The sequence below is a fragment of the Solea solea genome, chromosome 2 (genome assembly GCF_958295425.1).
Source record: "Solea solea chromosome 2, fSolSol10.1, whole genome shotgun sequence".
Taxonomy (NCBI): Eukaryota; Metazoa; Chordata; class Actinopteri; order Pleuronectiformes; family Soleidae; genus Solea; species Solea solea.
In genome coordinates, this window is record NC_081135.1 from 20,744,373 (window position 1) to 20,769,069 (window position 24,697).

At 39.3% G+C, this 24,697-nt stretch overlaps 2 protein-coding genes across 3 annotated transcripts in view; one reads left to right on the forward strand and one right to left on the reverse strand.

The window, feature by feature from the left end:
* The window catches only part of adcy5 (adenylate cyclase 5), an 84,817-nt gene extending 74,446 nt beyond the window's left edge, over nucleotides 1-10,371 (forward strand). The window contains exons 12-21 of the mRNA XM_058614783.1: nucleotides 710-797; nucleotides 1,780-1,896; nucleotides 2,095-2,253; nucleotides 2,831-3,015; nucleotides 3,143-3,163; nucleotides 3,396-3,528; nucleotides 5,283-5,546; nucleotides 6,440-6,644; nucleotides 6,785-6,909; nucleotides 8,344-10,371. Of these exons, the coding sequence (XP_058470766.1) occupies nucleotides 710-797; nucleotides 1,780-1,896; nucleotides 2,095-2,253; nucleotides 2,831-3,015; nucleotides 3,143-3,163; nucleotides 3,396-3,528; nucleotides 5,283-5,546; nucleotides 6,440-6,644; nucleotides 6,785-6,909; nucleotides 8,344-8,472 (1,426 nt within the window). The 3' untranslated portion in view covers nucleotides 8,473-10,371. The remainder of the gene's footprint in view (nucleotides 1-709; nucleotides 798-1,779; nucleotides 1,897-2,094; nucleotides 2,254-2,830; nucleotides 3,016-3,142; nucleotides 3,164-3,395; nucleotides 3,529-5,282; nucleotides 5,547-6,439; nucleotides 6,645-6,784; nucleotides 6,910-8,343) is intronic.
* A 1,100-nt stretch (nucleotides 10,372-11,471) lies between these two features.
* On the reverse strand, nucleotides 11,472-20,406 carry sec22a (SEC22 homolog A, vesicle trafficking protein). Of its 2 annotated transcripts, none has more exons than XM_058614806.1 (7): nucleotides 20,284-20,406; nucleotides 18,690-18,900; nucleotides 16,927-17,090; nucleotides 16,554-16,733; nucleotides 15,692-15,810; nucleotides 15,127-15,192; nucleotides 11,472-14,741 (listed from the first exon to the last, which is right to left on the reverse strand). In XM_058614806.1, exons 2-7 carry the CDS (start codon nucleotides 18,869-18,871, stop codon nucleotides 14,541-14,543), a joined length of 912 nt encoding a protein of 303 aa, XP_058470789.1. In that variant the 5' UTR covers nucleotides 18,872-18,900; nucleotides 20,284-20,406; the 3' UTR covers nucleotides 11,472-14,540. The 2 variants fall into 2 exon arrangements, with proteins under 2 accessions (XP_058470789.1, XP_058470780.1); XM_058614797.1 differs by lacking the exon at nucleotides 20,284-20,406 and adding an exon at nucleotides 19,634-19,799.
* Between the last annotated feature and the right edge of the window lie 4,291 nt (nucleotides 20,407-24,697).

Here is a 24,697-nt window from a genome sequence, read left to right on the forward strand (position 1 = left end):
ACACATGCATTTGAAAATGAACTGTCATGTTGAATTCAGTCAAATGAAAAATGCACATGTATTCATTTGAAAAACAATTAAATAGAGATTGTGTCCTGCTGTAAAATCTAATTCTGGTTAATAACAGCATTGAATTATTATTTCTTTCATAGTTTTTTTTGGGTGAAGCGCAGAACAGAAAAATCTAAATCAGTGTGATTTCATACAAGCAGCAGCCAGATTTTAAAAAAGCTTGGGCAGATTTATACTCAGGTTGATCCCTCCTCCTTTTTAATCTCTTCTGCACTCAGACATTTCTTCCTTACCATCTCTCTCATTATTGATCCTCTTTAGTCTGCCTCTTTATTAACCTTTCTCCTCCATCTTTTCATCTCATCTCGCCCCCTCTTGCATTTATCTCCCGTCTTAACCTATTGCTCCTCCTCTGAGTCTCTCCTGCGCTGCCCCCCCCTCTCTGTCTTTTTTTGCTTCATCTGTTTCCCTTAATCTTTTTCACTGTCTGTACACTTTCCCTCCTGCTCTCGTCTCCCTTCCTGTCGCGTTAACACAAAAACAATGTTCACTTCCGCATTATTTGCACTAACACACAACCATTATCACCTCCTCAGATGAGCAGACACTGATGGCATCTCCGAGAAACACACCATAAAGCATAAAATACAGCTACTATAAATAAACACGCAGCCTATCATCTCTCTGTTGTCTGCAGCTCCAGCCTGATGATCGGCTTCTTCATCACCTGTCTCATTATCCTGACGGCTGTTATGTTCGTCTCGGCTGTTTACTGCTGTTTTGGGGTGAGTTTCCTTGCTCCTGTGATGAATGGCAAAGCTGAGTAAAGTCAGCATAGTGTACAAAGACTTTTTATGGATGAAATGGGGTAGAACGTATCGCATTGTTTTGAAAGCAAACTCAAGACCTACCTTTTTAGTCTGGCTTTTGATTTTCTTTTATCTGTCAATTTTATTCCATCTTATGTCTCTTATTCTTCTTATGTGTCCTTTAGTGTCCTGCTTACTTCTTAGTCTGTTTTTATTGTCTTTGATTCATGTTATCTTCCTTTAATAATTTAGTCTACTCTTTTAGTATTTTACTATCTTTGGGCAATGTAAGCTACTTCAGTATTATTTGTAATTACCTTCTATTTGTAATCTCTTGTGTTAATTTTTCCCCTTAATTTCAGTTACTTTTACTCCTTCCTCTGGTGTATATATAGTGATATAGTATATCCTTGTTGATGATGGTGTTTACTGACAGTCTACACAAATATTATTGCTCAGTGTCCCTTTGCCTTCACTTACTGACAAGTGACTGACAAGTTACAGATTGTGTTTTCTGCTTTGTCAGATGTACAACACTTGCAGGTTTCCCGTTGCGTTCACGCACACATTTGCTCCGAATCTTGTCAGTTATGTTAGCAGACTGAAAACTGCACTCCCATAAAGTGAGATCACTCTATTATTAGCGATTATGCACATGTAGATTCACGACGATGCTTTGTTTTTCTGGGCCAGTCTTTGCCGCTCTACAATAAAAGTCTTTCTCTGTTTTGGTGCGGTTCAGCAGAAAGATTCAGGGTGACAGTCGTGATTTCCTTCTGTGTGGAAGTTTTTCTACTGATGAATCATGGTTTCGTTGTACTTGGTTGTACGAAGCTAAATTCTATATCAGCATTAATTCCATTTCCAACTGTTCTACAGAATGTTATTTATTTAGGGGGCTGCGGATGAAAATGTATATTAATTGACAATTATTTTTATTTTTCTCCTTCTCACCCAGCTGTTTCCAGTCCCTCTGCAGATGCTTTCAAAGAGAATAGTCCAGTCGAGACTGAACAGCACGATCGTGGGCGTCTTCACTCTCATCGTTGTTTTTCTGTCTGCTTTCATCAACATAGTAAGTTCTCACGAGCCGAAGTTACATTAAAAACACAGCTCTGCATGTGATGATAACTATTTTAGAATATATAAAATAATATAGGGAGTAGTTATAGCTATTTGTAATTCTGTATTCTGTAAGAATGATGCACAGTTGTCAGATTGTACACAGTAATGGAGTCTAACGTACTCTCGTCTCATCACTGACGCTGTTCAGTTCACCTGCAGCAGCCTGGACCTGCGCAGTTGCATCACAGCAGAGCTCAACATCAGTCTGGACAGTGTGAACTCCTGCCACGCCTACATCCTTAACTACAGCCTGGACACACTGCACAGCCCCTGTAGAGATGACGGTCTCATCTGCAGCTTTCCCGAGGTACGGGTCTGCCTTCTTCTGTGTGTGTGCAAAAAAAACAAATTTAGAGGTGCCATTATCGCACCATCATATTTACTGTAGCATGTGCAAAATGAGGCTTCAAAAAAAAGAAAACAAAGCCAGACGAACGGCACATTTGTAAGGCCAATTCATTCATTAATTAGAAGTATTTCTGTTCAATGAATGAACATCATGCACATACACATCTGTAGAAGCAGATGCAAAAAGAAAACACAACTATTGTGTTCAGCGACATGTGCTGCACGTGCTACACGTCAAACAGTATTTCATGACTCAAACGAGGCAACACATTACATGAGAAACATATGAATACAAAGCAATTACAACAGCATGTCTGTGTCCTATATTAACGCACTATAAGCAGTTCACTTCAGTGTGATTATTATGACAAATGGTTGGATATATTTCACAATAAAATGGTCAACATTGTAGGTTTACCACATTTTGAAAATTCAAAAAAAAATGTGACACTATTATCAAATATCGTGTTCAAACTTCAACTTCAATTAAAACATACCTTTCCTAACACGCTGTCTTCTACACATCCGCCCCTCAGTACTTCTCGTCGTGCGTGCTGCTGAGCCTGTTAGCCTGCTCAGTCTTCCTGCAGGTCAGCAGCATCGGCAAACTCTTCCTCATGCTCTTCATCGAGCTGCTCTACATTGTTATCATGGAAGTGCCCAAAGTGAGCCTCTTTGACAACCAGGACCTGCTGGTCATGGCCAACGCTATCAACATTGCGTGAGTAGTCACCTCATTACTACTGTGTGTGTGTGTGTGTGTGTGTTTACATCTGTAATGTTTACATTGATGACGTGTACAGATGTTCTAAAAGCTGATTGGCTCTTCTCTGTTCCTCCTCTCACAGCGAGCACATGAATGGAACAAGGTGAGACCATGAGCAGCGACTATTATCTCACGTCCGCTAACAGCATCACTATCACTGTGCTGGGACAGATGCAAGGCTAATGAGCTGCTGGCAACAGATGCTAACAGAAGCTAATGAGACAATTGCACTAATATAATATAGCAAAGCTTTATGTATGTATTAGACTGAATTAGTTCAGGGCTCAAAGTGCAGGAAACTTAATGTGTGTGTGTGTGTGTGTGTTGAACTCCAGCTGTGTGGTGGACTCCAAGGTCCCACTGAAGATCATGACCCCGGTCATCATCACCGTCTTTGTTCTCGCGCTCTACCTTCATGCCCAGCAGGTGGAGTCCACAGCCAGACTGGACTTCCTCTGGAAGCTGCAGGTTGGTGTCAGTCCACTGGTAACAAGAAATACATTCAAAATAAACTAGGTCTCCACAATGTAAATTGTAAAGAATTGCAAAAAATGTAAAGACTGTATTCCCCAAATGTCTCGTTTGGTGAGGGAAACAAATTGTGTGTGTGTGTGTGTGTGTGTGTACACTGGTACCTGGTACTCCTTATGTTGTGAGGACCTAAATCTGTTGGGCTGAGGTTAGGGTTAGGTTAAGATTAGGGTCAGGGTCAGGATTAGATCAGTAGTAATTGTGGTTAAGGTTTGAGTAATTCTCCAGGAAATGAATGTAAATCAATGTAATGTCCTCTGAAGTCATGGAAACCTGTTCTGGTTTAAAAAGCTTCACTTTTCAAACCAGAAGATGATGGAAGTAGCAGTTAGCCACTGGGGGGCAACTCCATTGGTTCCAAAAAGAACTCAGTTTGAATGATTTCTAACATCAGTGAACATACAGACCATGATGTAACTTTTTGTAAATAATTACGCTAATAATTATTAATAATTGTAATAATAATAATAATAATTGTTTACACTTAGAGGAAAATAGACAATAAAATACAGCAGTGGACATCCGTGTGATTGACAGCTGGTATCATCCCGTTGGAGACTAGTTGCAGGTGACGTCTGTGAATGTCTGGTGTCAGTCAAATTATGAGAGGGAGTTTGTTTCTGCAACTAGAAGATTACGCCCAATTTTATATACAGTCTCTGATGTGTGGGTGTGTGTGTGTGTGTGAGTGGGTCGGTACATGCATGTTTTTTTTTAGATGACATTAGATGCTTACATCATTCTGGTTATCTGTTCTTACAGCTGCAAAACCATGAATAGCTTAAATGTGGAAAAGCTCTATATGCTCCACATTCAGGGTAAAAATTGCATCTTTCTAAAAGCAAGTATAGACTCGGGGGGTGGGGGGGGGGGGTTTACCAACGTACATACACCAAGAGAAAAGAGAAAATATATCACACTAAAAACACGTAATTCATGTGATTAAATTAAATTAAAGGTCAGGGTGGGATAGGAAGGATTTGGGTGTGGTGGTGTGTGTGGTTGGATTATATTTCCTCTTCTTTTCACTTCTCACTACTCACTCATATTCTATCACTTCATTGGTGATTTATCAACTTGCGGTTCCACCCCCTATAATTATGTCTCAATATCAAATGAGAAGATTGATCACAAAAAAAGGAGATGTTGTTTTCCAACTCTCATCCCAGTTTTTTTCTGAAAGCCAAAACATTGTACTGATTTTCTACCAATACGTCTTGAGATGATCACTCATTCGAAGGCTGTGAAGAAACTGAGAATGTCTGAAACATGAAGTTTCTGGAAGAATATTCACAGACTGTTAAGTCTTCATCAGAATCCATTCTGGTTTCAAATAATTGTTTTTTATCCTATTATTAAAGGCTTTTTTAATCCATACTGCTGTCCAGATACTGCACTACTAACCCTAACCCTAACCCCTAGTGGCTTTTGTATTATACTGAGTATTCATCTTTTATTATGATTTGATTATTATTATTATTATAACTATTATAATAATAATAATTATTATTATTATTGCTAATAATAATAATTATTATTATTGTTATTATTATTATTATTATTATTATTATTATTAATTATCTGAAACTGCATTAGTCGGCAGAGGCACACGTCTGCTTGGCAGTAGTTCTTTACTTCAGCATATTCAGTCATCATTTAAGTTTTGATCCCCGTCTGGAACTCTTCACTAGGCCACTGAGGAGAAGGAGGAGATGGAGGAGCTGCAGGCCTACAATCGCCGCCTGCTCCACAACATCCTTCCCAAAGACGTCGCTGCGCACTTCCTCCAGCGCGAGCGGCGGAATGACGAGCTGTACTATCAGTCGTGCGAGTGCGTCGCGGTCATGTTCGCCTCCATCAGCAACTTCTCCGAGTTTTACGTGGAGCTGGAGGCCAACAGTGAGGGAGTCGAGTGTCTGAGGCTGCTCAATGAGATCATCGCAGACTTTGATGAGGTGAGATGTGAACGAAAGCCAGCTGGAGGTTTTGTGTGTGTGTGTGTGATGATGTGAATCTCTCTGAACTCTGGTCCATGTACGTGTTGTACAGAGAGACAATGTCGTGTGCAGAGGTTGTAAAACTATATGAAGGAACATGTGACTGTAAATGTCAGAGAAGATAATGAGCTTTCCATTTAGAAACTGTCTGGTCCTCCATGTTAAACAGTCTCCCATCATTTTGTAATGCGAGTTACATTAGATTTGACTTGGTATGAATGTGAAAATATTGATGAAGCAAAGGTTTTAGGACTAAAACTATACTTACTAACTTACTATTAAGATGTTTTGTACATTTGTCTTTGCTATCAAAAATACAGAAGTAACAAAATCAGGGAATGCTGTTAATTTTTGGTTTCTAACCTTTTTTGAGGGACCCCTATTACAGTTATGTACAATATGGACACCCCCCCCTCCCCCCACCTGAGTATACTTCCAAAAAAGAGGGGAAAACACTAACATCTGAAATATAAGTGTATTTCATTGTGTGTTGCAAAACCTTTAAACAATCTATAGAAGCATAGTGCATTTTTACTTTTGATATGTACAGGGAGACTGAGTAAAATGAGCAATTTTGAATACAGTTCAAAACAGATAATTATCTGTGAATCTGTAATTCTATTTTAAATGTAGATGTTTCTCTCACAAAGATGAATTAAATGTTGATTCCTTTACATCTAAAATCAAATGGGACTGTGACTCCTATAGTGACCTCCCCCCAGTGGAGGTCACACTCCCCTGATTGAGAACCTCTGCTGTAGATCATAGGTTATTTTACCAACATAGAATGTTATACTAAGCACTGCTACTGCTACATATATTATGAAACGTTCCTGTCTTGTCAACAACAGATCATCAGTGAGGATCAGTTCCGTCAGCTGGAGAAGATCAAGACCATCGGCTCCACCTACATGGCGGCGTCCGGCCTCAACGACTCCACGTACGACAAGGCCGGGCGCTCACACATCCGCGCTCTGGCCGACTACGCCATGAGACTGATGGACCAGATGAAATACATCAATGAGCACTCCTTTAACAACTTCAAGATGAAAATAGGTGAGTGGGCTGAAGAAAGATGAGGGATTTTTGCAGGGTTGGTGAACTTAATTCTCAGAACATTAAAGTGCTCAACTGCCAAATTGGAACTGGAGAAATAATTCTAGACTGATTATTTACTGTTTCTTTTATTTTCTTAGGTCTTAACATTGGCCCTGTGGTTGCCGGGGTGATCGGGGCCAGGAAGCCACAGTATGACATCTGGGGAAACACAGTGAACGTGGCCAGTCGCATGGACAGCACAGGCGTACCAGAGAGGATCCAGGTGACAGACTGTGACACTGCACTGACACAATATTAAACTAAACATGACAGTTTACACATTTCAGCGCTTTAAGATTAAAGAAGTTCAGCATTTCCTGAACAAAGTATCATTTCTAATATTATTTAACATCAATATTTCAGGTAATAATGTTAAAACGCATGTTAATAAGTACCATTGTAACATTAAAACATGCAGTATTTCATACATCCTATGACCTACATTTATGTTAATAGTCTCAGCATCAATCACATCACCTGTGAGTCAAATAACACTGTAAAAGTGGGACAGTCACTGTGTAATTACATGTTAGAGGTCAAATAAAACACAACATTGGTCGTACTTAGACTGGCTGTTTCATGTTAGTGTGTTTTGAGTTAGCTGCAGTTTATTTTAGTCATTGGACAGGAATTCATCTGATGTGCAAAACCTCTGCAAATCCACACTTCACAAATAGCTGCTGGCTGGATTTAAAATAAGTTGATTCAAGTTCATAAATAAGATATAATTCTTTAATGGTTATATTCGTTTTGCTCAATTACACGTTAAATGCCCCAAAGCCTTAAAATACAGATGGAAATCTTTAATTTAACGTCATTTGTCTCAGCTGCATCTCCTAATAAAGCAGTGCTTCTTATTGGGCATGGAAAAAGTGACACAGAAGCAGCGTAATGTTTTTACTAATGTTCATTAAGTCTGGAACATAGTTTACTGTATGTCATCTGTATGCTGTATAATAATGTTTTGCAATTTTACAACAAATTCATCCAAAATTCTTAAATTACAGAATGAAATGTGGCAAAAATATATATGTCAGGTTTTTCCCTGTGCATGGTAGTAACGTTGTACATAAGGGTCAGCGCTGACTTGAAGGTCTCCATACTTTTAAAACAGGGTCAAACTGGAGTGAAAAATTAGACATCATTAAAATTAGACATCATGCTTTCCAAGGGCTATATATTCTGATTTAAAAATGTATGTAATTCAACTAATTTACCTGGTACTTTAATTTAGTCCCTGCAGTGGAAATGCATATACTGCAGTTCCCAGTAATGTCCTGAGTTCCTGGTGGAATTCACCTGTGATGAAAACATGCCTTGTGTTTTTGCTGTTGTCTGTTTACATAACAGTAAGTAGATAGTGAAGATTGGATTTTGATGAATTTTCTTTGAGATGTTGTTTATGACCCAAGGCAGAAATTATCAGTGACAATTTGATGTTATGGATACTGAGCAGCATTGGCAGAGGCCTGCGCTCTCTGGGTGCTTTCTCTAGTTCTTCAAATACATATAGTCCAGTTTTAACCCACACGTCATTTCATCTCATCAAATGACTCACTGCTGAGAAAAGGAACAAAGACAAAATTGAATAGAGAGAAAATGTTAGACCAAAATGAAGCTTGTTCACTCACTGTTCCTTCCTCCTGCTGTCCTTTAGGTAACCGCTGACCTTTACCAGGTGCTGAGCTCCTACAACTACACACTGGAGTACAGAGGCGTGGTCACAGTCAAGGGGAAAGGAGAGATGATGACCTATTTCCTCACCAGTGGACCCCCCAGCAGTTAACCTACACTTGGGGACAAACGAGACCCATGTGGGTGAAGCGCCATAACTCTGCCTCTCTTATAACAAGCAGCCTCATGGACCTCTGAGGACAAGTGACGCGTCTCTTCTCACCGCGCAGAAACCCTCCTAAAACCCACTGAGGCCACAACGAGTCAGGATGAGAAAACTCATCCCAAAAGCTCGGCTTGCGGAGGAGACTGAGTGGGAGGGGCCAAGCAAGCCTGACTCTGACAGGGAGACCAAAGATGTCCAGCTGGAGTGCAAAGACAGATTTCACCAGCCAACGCGAGGTCCTGATGGAAAAATGTTCTCCAAGAAATTAGATTTGCTTCCATCTGCCAGATTTTTCTGACAGGTTTGGACAAACCCGCAGGACGACATAAAAAAACGGTGTCACTTCCTCTATCGCTCTGCCTTTCTCCTGCTGACGTACGCGTGCACATGTAAAACACACAGTTTTATGTGTCTGTATATGATTTTGTGTCATGTATGTAAAACACATGTTTTTGTCCATGTTGTGGTGATGCAGGTACAAATCTCACAAAGTGTGGACTCTCACCACAGCTGACGCCACAACACTCCCCGCGCTTGGATCAGTCTCTCTGATCACGGCAGCGATTATTGGATTAGGTGTTATAGGCATTGCACTAAGTTGTGTTTTATCAGTGAAGAGCGAGCGCTGCAGGCGAGGACGTCCCTCAGAGACAGCTTGGACTCTGTTTTTGTATAAATAGACAGAGAAAAAAAAATGCTCCACAGTGTTTACAGAAAGCCTCCCATCAGATTTATGAAATGACAAAGTCACACTGCAGTATCAACGTCGTACACACTAAGAGGATGTCAACGAAGAGCTTTTTCTAATCTTTGACATTTTGTATTTTGACTTCAGAACAACAAAACCCCCTATCAGATATTTTAAGATTCTATATTTTGTACATTAATATATTAGAGAGCTATCTATAAACACCAATGTGTATTCAGATGTACATACACTATCACTCTCATGTCTGGATTTCAGAAACCCTCACTTGTGTTGCCTGGTCGTAAAAGTGGAGCTGACACACCATTAACTAAGACACCCTAAATACCCCTTTTTTTTGTTTTAGTTTGGTTTCTTTTACTCGCTCTTTTCACCAAATCGAGCATTTCTGATGCGCAGGAAGTCGTTTCTGATGATTTCTCTTAACTTTTGCGTTTTCTCACAGTGAGGAGGAGGCTTTAAACCGAGCCAGGGCGCACGGGACATGAGGACAAGGACACATCAGCCTCGGTGCTCAAAAAGCCATTTTGCATTCATCCACCCACCACACAGCTCCACACCCCCCCCCCCCCCCACATCCTCCTCTCTTGCTTGCTCAATCAGATGGTACGACCCAATGAATGTCCAATGATCTCCGATGAGGCCTTTAACATGAACTCTGAACTAATGATTGTGATGATACTCATCCTGTGGTCAGGGAAAGACAAGCTCATAAGGAAATCTGCCCGTTTTACTGTATTTTTCATTCCCTATCAGTGTGTTTTCAGCATTACATACATTACTCATTACACATCATTTGACCAAACTGTCTTCAACATGGCTGTCCTATTGGATTTCAGTGAAACAAATCACTACAGCTAGTTCTGTTTGTCTTGGCTGAGTCACAGTGTCAGGTTTTCATATACAACATACATGAGGTGGATGCTTAAAGGATAAGGATAACATTATTCCATTTGTTTTAATGGTCAACACACTGAAAATCTCATGAAAACAACAAAATCAACAATGTTGTAGTTTCTGACTTTCTCTGATTCAGAGAGGAGTAAATGGGATTATTTATGTATAATTTAATACACATTCCTTGAACATGGGTTTCACTTTAAGGTCCGGTGTGTGACATTTAGGAGGTTTTATGAGCAGGAATGCTTATCACTTAATAAAATCGAATAAAAAAAATAGATTATGCGTACTTTAGGCAAAGGCCTCGCTATTACACAGACCGCCATGTTTCAGCAGGTGTTTCACAATATGAAGTGAGACTTTACACAAACACACAAGCACAACATCATTTGTGGTACGCAAGGGCCACCATAGTTCCCTGACACACTTAGTAAAGAGTAAAACGGAGTCTGTTCTATCACTAATTCACTCACTGGACCTTTAAAATGAAATACACTATGTGGAATTAAATTATATTATTGATTATTGATCATTAATGAATGGTTTTCATATTTCTTTTATTTTTTTTAAAAAAAGAAAGAAGGGTTTGCACAGGGGAACGATTCATTGTTCATTTTGATCTTGTCATGAGATTTGTTGACATTAAAAAATGTTAACTTGCAGAGACCTCATCCTTTATATGTCGAGGCGTTTGCTTTTAGTTCACTGTTTAAAAGAATAACAAGAGAAACTTTGCCACTTCGAGTCTGTACAATGAAAACCTGCTGTGGTTGACTGGTCGTTTTTTGTTATGTTAATGCACTGCACTGCTACAAACCATTATCACACACCACTGCTAAAGATTTAAGTGTGAGTCCATTTGACTCGGGGAATGCTGTGCCATTCTTTGCCAATGTGAGCCCCCCCCCCCTCTTTTTTTTTTCTACTGTTTTGTGCAGGATTGTGCCATTAGGGAACACGGGGTTGGAGAGACAGCACAGCTCTGAGATAAAGGGTGTAGCTATAAGGCCACTGAGTGCATCCATTCTTGGTTTCATTTCTACAGCTCATGATGCTCATGATGATTTTGTCGAGGTGAGGCAGCAAAAAAAAAAGAAATACGGCCTCAGAGACAACAGCGTGGGTTGTTTTTTGTTGTCATGCCAAACACTATGCTCCTTTTTTCTACAGTCAAATAAACTGCTGAGATTCACAGGTACATTTGATTAACCGATTGATTCCTTTCCGCATAAAGAGGATTGCCTGTACTTTGTATGAGCTTTCACCTTAGCATTGTCAAAATAAAAAGCATGTCTTTTATCCAAGACTTCAGAAATACACTGCATGGCCAGAAGTACACGAACCTGAAATAGTTTAATAAGATTCCAGTTGAAACACTTACATTACTTCCTATAAATTCATCAGTCACATGGATGTAATGCTGGAACTAGGGGACAGTTCCAGTGAGAAACACGACTTTTTAAAGCTTACCTGAAAACCCATCAGCATGATTTGGACCTGTGCTCATGTGTTACTGTAGCCTACCAACAGATGGCACCAGTACTACATCATCAGGTTTGTTCATGAGATGCTTTGTCTTGCTCTCATTGACAGACGGGAATAGAGCAACATGATGATGTGCTGATTAAAACCCTGAGTGACAAGTCATCTATCTACAGCTCTAATATACACAAGTGAAATCACTGGCTATTCAGTGTGCAGCAGACTCACTTTTCGAGTCAATACTCGATTGAATTAAAATCTCATTCTCTCCATTTAAACCAAATAACGTAAAGAACATGTAAGAATTTGAGCTGCTGCCATGAGGCACACGAGTTTCTGTCTGGCTTTTTCCAGAGCAACTCAACCACACACTGGAACAAACACACAGTCTTAAGGATTTTGACCTTTTTTGAACAGCCAAACTGCGAGCACCCTGATGGTGTGAGCGTTCCCCACAAAAACGTTATTACCAATGACATTCACTCGAAGCATGGTGAGTTCAAATCGTCCTTCAAGTGGTCTGCAATTTACACCTGGAGCACCGGTTTGACATTAAACCCACATACTTTTACAGTCCATTAGTCTGCACATGGAGGAAATTGCTGTCCCTTACAATAAGGCAGACACAAATAACATCAATTACCATTATCACAATACTACGAGCACGTATGCTTCTTTATGACATCATCACATTGCATTATTCTTTGAAGAGCTAATTGATATATCACCATTATCACAGTGATATGTGCAGTGTGCTGCATTTCAAATGGAATTAAAAGAACTAACCATGTTACGTGAGTGACAAAAAAATGGACAATATGGAAGCACTTCTGGTCTCAGATATGCTTTAAATCCAGTTTTCCAAAAACATTTCTCACTTCATAGCAGAGCCTTGCTTGTCCAACATTCCATTTTGTGAATTAAACTCTGGATACACTTTAAATGTCCGTACTACTGTGCAAACAAAACTGGGGATGCAACACATACAACAAATTGCAAGCAGTCAATCCTGGTGTTTTAAAGATCTGGGGGGGGGATCACATTCTTTTTCCATTTTTACATAAACCAGTAGAGTAGCCGTGAACTTCATTTTTCCTGTTTTACACAACACACGTCTCCTGTAGCTGCTGTGGAGAAGAGACTGTAGACACAGACTATCTGAGCCAGTGAAGCACAATTCAGATCCAATCAAGTTAGAGCCACATTGTGAAAAGAACTATTAGGTCATGTAGGTGTGGTGCCGCTGTTGGAAAGCAGAGAACATTCAGAGAGTGCAATCATGAATCATACACGGCTGCAGTCCCCGATGAGATCTGTAGTGCAGATGCCAGATGGACATGGCGCACAGTTGCGTGGCTTAACTCATTTTCTTTCCATTTTAACTCAATCCAGTGAAGAAACAATATGACTATATTGGCACAACTGTTACGGCTACGTATGAACAATGAATAAAGGCATGACTCATCTCTATACCCTCCCCCGTTTGCTGGGATATTGCAGGAAGCCAAGAAATCTTCACATAACTTCCCAAACACAGCTCACACCATGTAATATTCTAAATGTGAATGTTGTGGTAATTTCCACAATACAAGCAAAGAGAGATTTTTTTTGTCCGTCCTACTAACTGGCAGATACAGCCATGACTTAACCAAGGGGCTCGGTGGGGGGAAAAACAAACCAGAGGCTGCTCAGATGATACACACTGCCTCTGGCCTCGACATCACATCGCTGCCAACACAGACTCTTCATTAACATAGTCACATGACAGTGGCCCATCCTGGAGGCTGTGTAAGTGAGCAAGTAGGGAATAAATACTAGCAGGCAGTTTGCGTCTGATGCAGCAGGAGTTTGTGTCAAGTTAATGCAAAAAAACAACAACAATAACACTAATGAAAAAAAAAGTGACCATAAAACAAATACAATTTATATAAATCTTAACTGAACACATGCCAGTGAACAATCAGTAAATAAATAGCAAAAAATGAGCTGTCCACAAAATACAAACATACAAAAAACAAATATGAGCAACATTAGATATAACAGTTGGCTCCTGAATACAGAAAACGCCCAAACTGTGATACACGTAGAAGAGGCAGCATTGCATAGTTTTAAATCAAGACGTTAACCAGAGTCGTGCATCATGTCAGCTTACCAAGGGGACATGTTCAAAAGGTGCATGTGACGGGAAGAAAATTAATAAATAAAGTAACTGGATAAAAGCAGGAAGTGGGTAAAGTAAAAACAAGATGGGGAAAATGTCAGATAAAGATATCAAATTGTATATTTAATTTTTCATTTCTGTAATTTTTTAATACTTTTTGTTAGATTCTACTCACATGGATTGAGTTATGCATCATAGGCTTGAGCATGTAACATGCTTTGCACTGAGTATACTGTAGGTTAGTTGTAATTTTAACAAATATTTACTGTTTTTTTTTTTTTTAGAGCTACTTATAATGATGTGTTTTGATAGGTTTCGCTTAATACCTTTAAAGAAAAACAGTTACATTCTTCAAAGTAAAGATATCATAGATGTGGTGTTGGTTGTGTTTTAGACTAGACTTTAGAGGGTCTATGGGTGCTGGAAGAACTGAGCTTTGAAAAACTGGACATGCAGTATGCAAGACTCTGACTTAAACTATGGCAGCAATGACAGGAAGCAAACGTAGACATATTTATCTGAAAATCGTGAACAAACCACAATTCATTTAAAGTTGCTGCTGACTTTCAAGCTCAGATCTGCTGGCATTGAGCAAGGACTATTGTGCCACTGAATACATTTTTTTTACTCCTGCACTGGAAAGACATTTTTTTGGTTGCCGATTCGTCCTCAGACTGGCTAGAGCTGTGGCGCCGTCTTCTGCTGCATTTCCAGGGCATATGCGAAACATCTGATGGAAAGTCCACTTGTCCTTTAAAGTTTGTGTCAGACATTATAGTCCGGCGCTTTGCCCAGAGGTTGCCTCAGTTTTATCTGCAGCGCCATGAAGGCGCCCACCGCCACATGGAAGAGGATCTGCCACATGTTCCTCAGTTCATACAGATACATGTTGGACAGACAGATGAGTGCAAACGCCAGGAAGGACTTACTGTTCCTCCAGACAGAGAAGTAGGCAAACAGGTAGCACTGCAAACAGAGAAGCACAAAATAATTGAAATGCTACACACTTTGTGTGGCTTTGCGTGGCACACTGCAATCAATAATGTCCTGAGCAATAATACGTCTGATGAATGTGTAAGAAAGTATGTCTGATAACTGTGTTTCCCCCATCAATTTACCAATTTCTAGCAGATTTTGTTATGGCTCCAAAAAAACAAAATCAAAAAGGAATTAAATATCAAGAGCTGCACAAAAGGAGCTTATGAAAATGTTATAGAGAAGGTGGTGGGGGGGTTGAAAGGTATTGAGCTAATGTTAGTCTAGCTGACAAGCTGCTGAGCTGTAAAGTGCAGGGCCATTAGTCAGCCAGTCAGCCAGTGATGAGCTGCTCTTACTGCAGACTATCACTTACCTGATACAGACAGGCTGCTGTGCCGAGGAAGAAGGCAATCACATAATTAAAATCTTCATCGTCATTCTGCAGAGAGGAAGCAAAGACATAAAGAAAAGGGTTTTTTTAGTCATCAATGTCTAGACAGGGCATTACAAACAAACATAATAGGAAGGTTCAGAGGTTGCCCTCATGTATGCTTTTTTCAATGTCTCTTTTGGTTTGGTGGATTTTACTGAGACATTTTCAAGAAATGAACGCAGTAAGGAGAACATGTCTAACTGGCTGTGTGACAATATAGCATTAGAAAACCAATTCCGATTATTATCCAGAAATTATCTAAGGTACTAAGTTACAATTTCAGAATAATTGTTCAAAGCACGGGACATACAACACACAGGAAGTACACAATGTGTTTGTCAATTGTGATGGATGATAATGATGGATTTCTGTGTAATAACATGGATTCCTTCATTTTCTCCACCTCCATTTCTTCGTTACTTATATTTTGCCTCATCTCAAAGCTTATTAGTGCCATTATGACTGTCAGCCACAACTAAGCCACATTTTCCCCTCAATCCTTCACCTGCAGAATGCTCTCTATTGCGTGGACTCCTCGCAGCAGGTTCAGGCCTCCACAGAGAACACTGAGTACACAGGACACGATGCCTGGGAGAGTGACTGGCTCCAACATCTGTGTGGGGGCTGAAGATATGGGAAAAAATATATAATTCATTGATATATATATATAAAATTTATAAGCAATGTAAAAAGATAAATCCCACAATAGAAACACTAAGCACAGCATACACTGTCTCTAAATACTCTGACCCATTCTTAATATCAGATTACTTCACCCCCCCAGGACAAAATGATTTATGTTATCAGAAAAAGTAGACAAGGGCACAGGCAACCAACAGAGAACAAACAAAGAGTGGAGAGGAGGATGTCGGGCGAAACAACAGTTCTAAGTGACCCATTATGGCATCACTTAGCTTTGGACAGCTGAAGTGTGACGGCTCTTATCAGAGGGTTGTTTTCAGAGGCTACTGGAGGATGACGGGATCTAAACCATAGAGATGCAACAGAGCTGTTCCTGAGTGATATATGACCACCAGACATGTATAATTTGGAAAATGATTTAAAATGATATGTACAGATGTGCTCCATATTGTAAGAATACACTTTTCACAGCATCTTCAAGATAGAACAATTATAGTAAAGTAAATGTTACATGTTCCAACAGTGAAGGAATATAACGGGAGTGGAAAATATTTTTCTTAAAAACAACATTTTTGACCTATATTAACAGTGGCAGATAATGGTTTTGAGACACTATAATTATCCTCAGATGGGAAATTCAAGTGTACTCCAACAACAAACTATGCATACTTGAATTACGTTTGCATCGAGTATGTGTGCAGCAGCAGCAGTAGCTCATGTCCTACCTATGCCCTTGTACTTGGAGGATGTGTGCACAGAGAACCCATTGATAGCTCGCAGATCCTCATGGGAGAGCTGATAGGGCGGTCGCAGCTTGATCTCTGTCTGCATGTCAGCCAGGTTGATCTTGGTGGACAGAGAACGAGGGCTGTTGTAACGCTGTTTGGTCTTCTGGATGAAGGTGTCTGATGGATCACAGGGGTTTGTAACACAGGGAGCAAAACAAGAAAGATTGTTTGTAGCTGAGAGAAAGACATCCTGTCAGGGTTACAGCAAGATTTCTTTTATACTCAGTAAAAAGCAACTGTTCAAAAACATTGCTTGGGGATTTTAAAATGTGAGCAGTGGATGCTTCCTCAACCGTACTATGGAGCTTACCAAATTCAATGAAAGAGTATGGCCGCACAGCGCTGCTGATTCGTTTGGGGTCATAGGTGACAATAAACTCCTTCTGCAGCTCATCCAGGAAGCAGAAGGCCAGCACATTAGGGTAATTTGCAGTGCACACCATCAGATACCCGACACCTAGTGAGCTTGTGAAACTGAAACACAAAAACAGATTTTCACAAAGAAACCCTGGGAAACTATAATGAAAGCATAATGAACTAAATATTGCACAATATACAAACAACAATGACATTTCTGCTACTGTAAACACAGTACAAAGTTATTTCAGCACATTTGTGCCGACTGTCTCATTATCACACATCCACCAAGAAAGAGACGCATAATATTTATATGCACCTGAGCAAACACTATCTGTGAGCATTGTAGTGTTAATTGCTAAGCTGAGCACAAACACTTGCTCGATTAATTTCCCCTGGTAGAATGACTTCTAGTTTATCTGAATAGCAGAAAATACAGTTGAGGGAAAGCTGGTTATCACAGTAACATGGACACAGAACATAGTAGAGTCACAAACAAAAAAAGTTCATTAAGATATATGTTAGTGCATGTCAGTGCATAGCTACAGTACTCATATACAAAATATCAAATGAAGGAAGGAAATCAACTTACAATTGTGATACTAATGCGGCATCTAGTTTGACCAAGATTTGAAAAACAAAAAAATATCTTTCTCAATTAACCCTCACTTTCATTGTGTTAAAGGTGATATGCATGTATTATGGATATGAAGGCCACTTTAGGTAAGTGAAGTTAGTTTCTAACACCTTGCAAGGCCAGGCTTCACAATAAAAAATTCTAAAGGACCAAATGGAATTCATTTTAGACGTCACACCTTTAAAGCAGTGTCCTTTTGTTTAAAATTCCAGGCAAAAAAAACCAAAGGGTCCTGATTTGACACATCATATAATGGATAAAATAAAAGGTCTTAGCAGCTCACTGGCCTTGAGAAAAGAAATCAACATCAATGCCACAAACGCCGTTAGAAAGAGTTCTAAAAAGTCATTATTCAGCTTCAACTAGTGCATCACCAACACAAGCGTTCTTCTTGTGGACAAATCTGTTTTTCATTATCTTGAGTCTTCAGACAAGTCACACAGATCAATACAAAAAGCAATCAGAAAATAAATCATAAACTCACTCTGGAGTAAGAGAAAACTGTCCAGGGATTTAGACTGTCCAGGGATACCAAGTATTTTGAATTCTTATGACTGCAAATGTTTTTCCTCTCTTTCTTAAATTAATTATTAATTATTAATTATTATTTAACTCTCATTTCATTTATCTTGTAAAAAAAAATGTACATGAACTTTGCTGTTTTGCATACAATTATAACAGCCTTCAATGAATCAGTCTTTTTCTGGCCTTCACTCTCAATTGACCTACCCTTTTGTGCTCCAGGCTGTGAAACATTAAGGCTTTGTTTTTTTAACAGAACAGTTTCTAGTTCACTGATGGCTGAGCTTTCTGGCGGCCATGTCCTTTGTTTTAACAAGACTAATTAGCTCTTAACATTAGGGCTTGAGCGATTCAAAGCATTTCCCCGAGCACCGTCTGAGCTCTAAAGAAAAGCAGACACTTAAATTAAAAACCTATCTGTTAAAAAAATATTTTTCATCATAGCTGCATTAGGGATCAAGAAGAAAAAAGGAGTCTAAATCTCTATTCAACTGAATATGAAGGACCCTGCAATGGCCAAAATTCTACACTTTAAATCAATATCCATAAAGACTTACTTGACATTGTACGGTCCAGTTTTAAGGGTACAGCGGTCGGGAAACTGGCTGAGTTTTTTGGAGAGAGCTTTGAGATGCTTCTTGGTTTCCTGAAGTTCTTTATCCTGCTCATAGTCGGTAGATGCAGAGAGAGGCAGGCCGTCCCCAACCCGAACCACAGAGGCAAACAACACCATTGACATCTTAAAGATCTGGCAATCTCACTGAAGGCCTGCAAGCAGATGTAAAACAGTGAAGAAAGCTTGTTAAGAGCGTGTGCGTTTAAGGTGCAGTCTAGCTTGAGAGTATTAAGTCTATTACCAGTCAACTCAATGTGTCATACTCTCGCATGAATTGTCAGCATTGTTCAAATTAGTTTTAACTAATCTTAAGTTTAATTCCTATGCAATAACTGCTAGGCTGCATTTCCTTGCTCAGTTTGCCAGAAATACAATCTGATTATGTTTGATTTATTAAGACATATTTTTTCTGAAAAACTTTACAGAACAAAAAAACCCAAAAAATCATCTGATTTAAAAGATGTGTATCAGTCTGAACAAAATTTCAAACTGTTATTTGCATCATTCTTAACGCAACACACAACAAGTATGTCAAAAACTGATGCAGCAAAGCCAGCTTATGAAAATAACATTAGACATTTCAATACATAACAATCTCTGTTAGGAAGGATATTGTGACTTTTACTTGTGTTTCTTATGTCAAGTTCTGCACTGGTTAGGTCTGGACACATACATTCAATTTGATCACTTAGAATTAAAAGATCTGACTTGAGAATTTACCAGCAGTCTGAATATAACTTTTCTCCTTCATGACTCATAACTACTTTGTCCCACTTAATGACAATGGAGTGAGTCAGACTTGGATGTAAAAGTTGAATAATCTGAGTATTTGTATTAAAGCCTCTGCCATCACTGACGGGTTCACGGAGGCGTTGTAATGATTACCTGTGCATTCTTTAGCTTGTGTTTCTGAGGTTACTTTCCACTTTGATCACTGACATAATGCTATCAGCTGTCATTTACGCAATGACCAGAACCCGTCAGTGGCTGCGTCTTGGGCCGTTAGGACCACGGACAGCTCCACCGTCACTGAATGAAGGAGCGTCGAGAGGAAGCGATTGCGTGACGACACACTTCCACTTCACTTGTGGCTAAAGGCGAACATAAAACAGCTTCAGACCAAACTCAAGACCACAACACATTCAGTCACTAAAACGTTAACTTATCAAAGGAGAGATGTCAGCTGGGACTGCACATCACTAGCTATGGTGTGAGAAGCAGCGTAAACTTGACTTAGTCGCAACGCTTTCTGCTAAAGGCCAAACAAAGGGGCTTCGTGTTATGTATTTACATTATGTTTTCATAACACCATCAGTCGTTTTCAATAAAAGGGAAACCTGCTACCTAGTCAAATTGAGCAAACTAGCCTCCATTAGCAGCTAACAGACGCGCCTGTTAGCCAATATTTCCCTTATGCTAACGTTAGCCACCGGCTAGCTGCTTTGCATACCCTTATCTCCGAGCCAAGTTACGGCCAGAACTGAACAAAACATGCATGTCTGACAATGTAAAATAGTAAATCTAGCATTTGATACCTGGTAAGTGAGTGAAGCATAGTGTGGGCACCCGTAATAGGCTGCTCTGTGAGTGTACAGTGAGCAGAGCAGAGGCAGCTAGCAAGCCATTGGCAGCAGCGAAGGTTTGTGTTTACGTGGCTGTTTCGCTGTGCATTGTGGGTAAAGAAAGACGTCTACAAATGAATGAAATCTGAATCCGTTGTAGTAATGAAGGGATTTCAACCATGAGCAGAGATACTTGGGTGAAATTACTCACTTTTTTGTTTCCCAAAAGTAAATTATTAACTACTATTAATGATAATACAACTTAATGAAATTACAACTAGAACTAATAAATATATTAAACAATCGATACTATAAGTGTTCTTATTCTTTGATAAAATTTTGAAATGCAAATTTTCTGTTCCTCTGTCTTATAGCATGGATGGATGGATGATAGATGGATAGATAGATACCATTCACTACTTTTTTTTAACTAACTTTGTGATTTAAATGTTTCATGATTCTTTCGACTTTTTCATGACAGCTACTTTCACACTAAATGTCAGTATTATCTGTTCTTATGGTAAAATAGTCCAATAAATAACATGACATTTCTTATAACTTGGACCTAAAACAGGACATTTCACTGGCATCAGCATTGTATTTCCTGTCACAATACGGACAAAAACCTAATTGTGGCCAGAGGAAATGAAAACAATAAAGATACTGTTATCGGGCTCATTCTTCATATGTCCCTATGCAATTTCCCCTGAGATTGCATAGGTATCTCTCTCTATCTCTCTCTCTCTCTCTCTCTCCTCTCTGTGTGTGTGTGTGTGTGTGTGTGCATGTGAGCGAGACAGTGGCACACAGTAAAAGCAGATGATGGATGTCTGCTGCTGCTGACAAGTTGATAAATAGCCACAGGTCTCAGCAAGTGTTTAGTGCAGAGCATGACAGGTTGACAGAATGACTGTGTCTAAACAGTGACACTGTCTAAACAGATGTGCAAACACATCAGCATTCAAATGCTGAAAATGTTCTCTTTCCCGGGATGTCATCATTACACATTTCAACTTTGAGCTCATGCATTCTTGAGAAACTTGACATGTCTAAAAATAAACCTTCCCAACATTCCCTTGGTTCAACTGCAGGGTTTTACTTTCCTGGAAATCCTTAAAATGTATTATTCAAAAGTCTTGTGTAAGAGCCAATATGATTACAGTTTCTCATAAAGTGAGAGTTCGGACAAAGTACAATCAATTTTGCCAAGGACGGTGCTGAATGCCATGCTTTCATTTACATCTTAAATGCTTAAAGACCATGATATCACACAATCTATGCCAGTGTGTAGCTGTTTACATAACTCAGTGGTTTCCAAACTTTTTTTCTGCAGGGCCCCCTTTTAAAATTTTACCATAATTTGATTTTTTTTTTCCCTCTGGAGCAATTTACAAAAAATGACATGTCATCTGATTTATTAGATCTTGAAAATGTTTAAACAAGATCAAAGCTCAAATATTCAAGATTAATTAAGGGGGCTGTATGTAGGAAATGTATTAAGTCATAAAATTACCATGATATGGTCTGTATTTATATTGTTACTTTTATATTAACACTTTTCTCTTCCACTCGAAGCTGCTTTACACTACGTTTTTTTATAGTACATTTGCTCATTAACACCCATCCGTTCACACATTTACTGACACATACATACGTCTATGTGCATATTCTATCGCATACGTTCTTACCCATTCACATGCTGCTGGCACAGCCGTAAGTAGCAACGTGGGGTTAAGTGTCTTACCCTTGGACACAGGTAGACCAGCAGAGCCAAGAATCGGACCCACAACCTTCAAGTTGAAAGGTTGGCTGCAGTGGCCCTATATATAAACATGTTAAATTGAAATACAGCCCGTAAAGAATATGTTAATGTTTATCTTTCATATAGCCCCTTTAACATTTACATGACAAGTTTACCAATCATGAGGAGGACTCTGGCTGTAAATGATGAATGAATAATGTCAGTATAATCCAGTCCACATGCTAGCTCCAGTGATGGTAACTCTCAATACTTCAGCGATATTTTAGAATAGAATAGAATATCACTTTATTAATCACCAACACAGGAAATTACTTGTGTTACAACACCAGAAAAATAGATTCAATAATGAATAGAAAAAAAATATAATAAATAAATTGCAAATACAAGATAAAATATAGTCAAATAGTTGGTTGTTCATATACTGTCATAGAGTCAGATGGCAGTTGGTACAGTGGAGCATCTGAAGCATTCTGTTCTGCACTTGGGAAGGGTAAACCTTTAGCTGAATGTCCTCCCCCTCTGCCAGAGTTCCTTGTAGAGGGATTGGGAAGGGTTATCTATCTGATGCAATCCTCCCAGTACAAAACAATGCCCATAAAGAAAATAGTTTCCCCGTTTTGAACAAAAGAAAATCACCGAGTCCTGACTTGACCCCTTCCAACTCATTTTAAAGAGAACCATCACTGTTGCACCACATATGTGACTGAATGGAAGAAACTTCCTGCAGCCAGGCTTTTAAGTCTGATGGAAAGCCGGTCAGTAATAGCTGACGGCTGTGCCGACAGCGTGTGATTGGGTATGAAAGGTCTGTGATAGAAAAGGTCCTGCACATACTGTAGATGTGCTGGTATGAATGGGTGAATGGCAAGTAGTGTAAAGCATTTTTGAGTGGTCACCACAACTAAAAAAGACATATTGTAACTACACAATAGCCAATTGTTAGCACAATCATGTGCTAAAAAGTCAGATACAGGTGTCCACATAAGTATGGATTTTAACTATTAAATGTTTGCAGTGAGTTTGCATTACAAACTTCAGGCTCTGTGTTTGAATGACCTGTAGCTAGACACTGTGGAAGTGGGGGACATACACATTATGGGAAGGGTATCGTTCAGGTTTGGAGCTGCATGATTTTTGCAGCTTCTACATTGATCTGTATTTTCTAAATATATCCTTTGCACCTCCTTCGATTTAATTCAAGTAATTGAGACTTGCTTATCAGTTGAGCTGCAAGTACAGTCTAAGTAGTTGTTTTTTTTAATAAACAGAACCAAACTAACTAAAAATACATTATATTTGTGCTGTAAAAAATAAAGTACATTTCCCTATTTTATAGAAGACCACAGGATAAAGAAAAGCATTTCCTCAACATCCTCAACACGAGTGAGGAAAGGGTGTTGAACAGAACTGATCATGAATAATTGACCCTGAATGTACTGATTAATTCAGCTGTACAACTGATGTTGCATGAGCTGGAAGTTGCATACAGGGTGTAGCTGTCAAATAAAATGAATCAAGGTCATTCTCCTCATTCATTACCACTTTATTTTAGCAATATCATTAAAAGGACACTACTCTTCTCAGTGTTGACTAACAGCTCCATTAGATTTCACAGAAAGTCAACATAGAGATCTTGCAGCAAAGAATGCAAATCATTACGGCCTCATGAGAAATGATCTTAAGAAATCTTTATCTCTCTCAAGCAGATAGTCTGAGGCATATTTATTTCATTGTTCTGGTGTTTCAGCCAATTTGTTGTAATGTAAGCTCATTGAACAGAAGAAAGACAAAATAAAAAACAAGTTAACATGTGAGCAGAAAAGATTAACAAAATCAATGGCAGGTAGTGAAAGCCCACACGGAAAGATTGTGTGGGAAAATAACAAAGGAAAGGGAAGACTGAGAGCACACTGACATGACACGGATAAAACCCTGAGCAGCCCTAAATTCACCACATTCAGCACCACATTCATCCATAAAAAGAAAATGGCTCCTCTAAATGGTGCTTGAATCCCAGCAGACCTTGACTTTGTATTAACTGCCATCCATTTCTTCAGCTCCTTTCTCACAGGTGAAAAAAAATGTTCTGCCCCTTTGAAAATCCTCTTTATTTAAATTAGGATTGAGAGGGTGTTCCTGCCCGTCCACATGGGCATTAATCAGCCTGCTGTGGCTGAACACGACATGCATCCCAACAGCAGCACTTCATCTAAACTGACCTGTGTGACCCTGCAAGAAACTTAAGAGGGAAAGTCACTCCTCAACTAGACTGAGATTCGAGGTCGAAGCTGTGAAGACTCAGCTCCACATGGGTTTCTCAGGACCTTGATGCTAAAATGCTAATATTTTTTATTTTCCCCTCAGTACTTGACAGGCCTGTCATCAATGAAGCACAAAGGCTCTGGCAGTGAGATTCTTGACAACTGCGCTCACTGATGTGGCACTGGTCACTTCTAGGACATGTGCCACTTCCAAGCTATTTATCATAATAAAGCCATCAGTGTCAGTTCTGCTGACTTCCGCTCATGGCCTGTTTGTTTCTCCTCTGAGATGCTGAACTGAGAAAAATGTCAAAATAAAGAGGCATAAAAACAAAAAAAACTATTTGTCAGCCCAGTCACCCAA